Below are 800 nucleotides of genomic sequence, written 5' to 3' on the forward strand. Positions count from 1 at the left end.
GGAAAAGCGATCGCCTGGCTGCCACCCCCCCCCTGCCACAACTCCATTCCACAGCCCGGAGACTGGGATGGCAACAAGTGCCACACTTCCCCGGGCGAACAGTGCTTGGAGACACTTGCGAAACTGTCTGAGACACCCACTAAAATCACAGTGGCATCTGCAAGCTGGGCCGCTGCAGTCCGTGTGCCGTAGGGAACAAGCTGCCACGTGGGCTCTGTTCATGCTGTGGTGTTACTCACAAAAAAAGAACTTGCTTTCAAGGATACAGTGAAAGCCTTGGCTTGGTAGCACACGGGAAAAGGTGTCAGCTGGCTCTGCGGGACGGTGCTGGCGACAGGCACGGGGCACACTTACGTTCTGGATGCTGATCGTCAGCTCTGTCTTGAAATCGCTGAAGTCCTTTGCAAGCTCGTAGCCATGGTGGTAGAAGGTGAAAAGCCCCTGCAGAAAGGCCAGCAGCTGCGATGGGGTAAAAAGATTCCAGATGGTCAGTAGAGACCCACAACCGCCTGCAGAGCAACCGCTGCCAAGGGGAAGCGTCCCTGCACTCCCCAGGGCAGAGGGGTTTGCTGGCTGTCCCAAGGAACATAGTCTGCCCTCATTTCACTTTCAAACCCTCCTCTGAGCAGACCCTGAAGCTGAGTCTGCACTTCCTTCCCCCAAAGCCATGCCAAGCCTCCGCCCCAGGACCCCTCGTCCTCTCTGTGCCCCTTCCCTGCACCACTGGAGCCACGCGGTCCCTGTGAGCAGAGCGGGAGGTGCTGGGCACAGCAGGCAGCACGCTGCCAGCCCAGTGCTGC

The 800-nt window shown here is 58.9% G+C and overlaps 1 protein-coding gene across 1 annotated transcript in view; it reads right to left on the reverse strand.

The window, feature by feature from the left end:
- Positions 1-800, reverse strand: part of LOC104489758 (rho GTPase-activating protein 26-like) — a gene marked incomplete at its 3' end in the record, with an annotated part of 23,898 nt that overhangs the window by 1,032 nt on the left and 22,066 nt on the right. Inside the window, exon 7 of the mRNA XM_010131959.1 lies at positions 355-459. Within this exon, the coding sequence (XP_010130261.1) occupies positions 355-459 (105 nt within the window). The remainder of the gene's footprint in view (positions 1-354; positions 460-800) is intronic.

This window comes from Buceros rhinoceros, unplaced genomic scaffold, assembly GCF_000710305.1.
Source record: "Buceros rhinoceros silvestris isolate BGI_N320 unplaced genomic scaffold, ASM71030v1 scaffold10082, whole genome shotgun sequence".
NCBI classification, from domain to species: Eukaryota; Metazoa; Chordata; class Aves; order Bucerotiformes; family Bucerotidae; genus Buceros; species Buceros rhinoceros.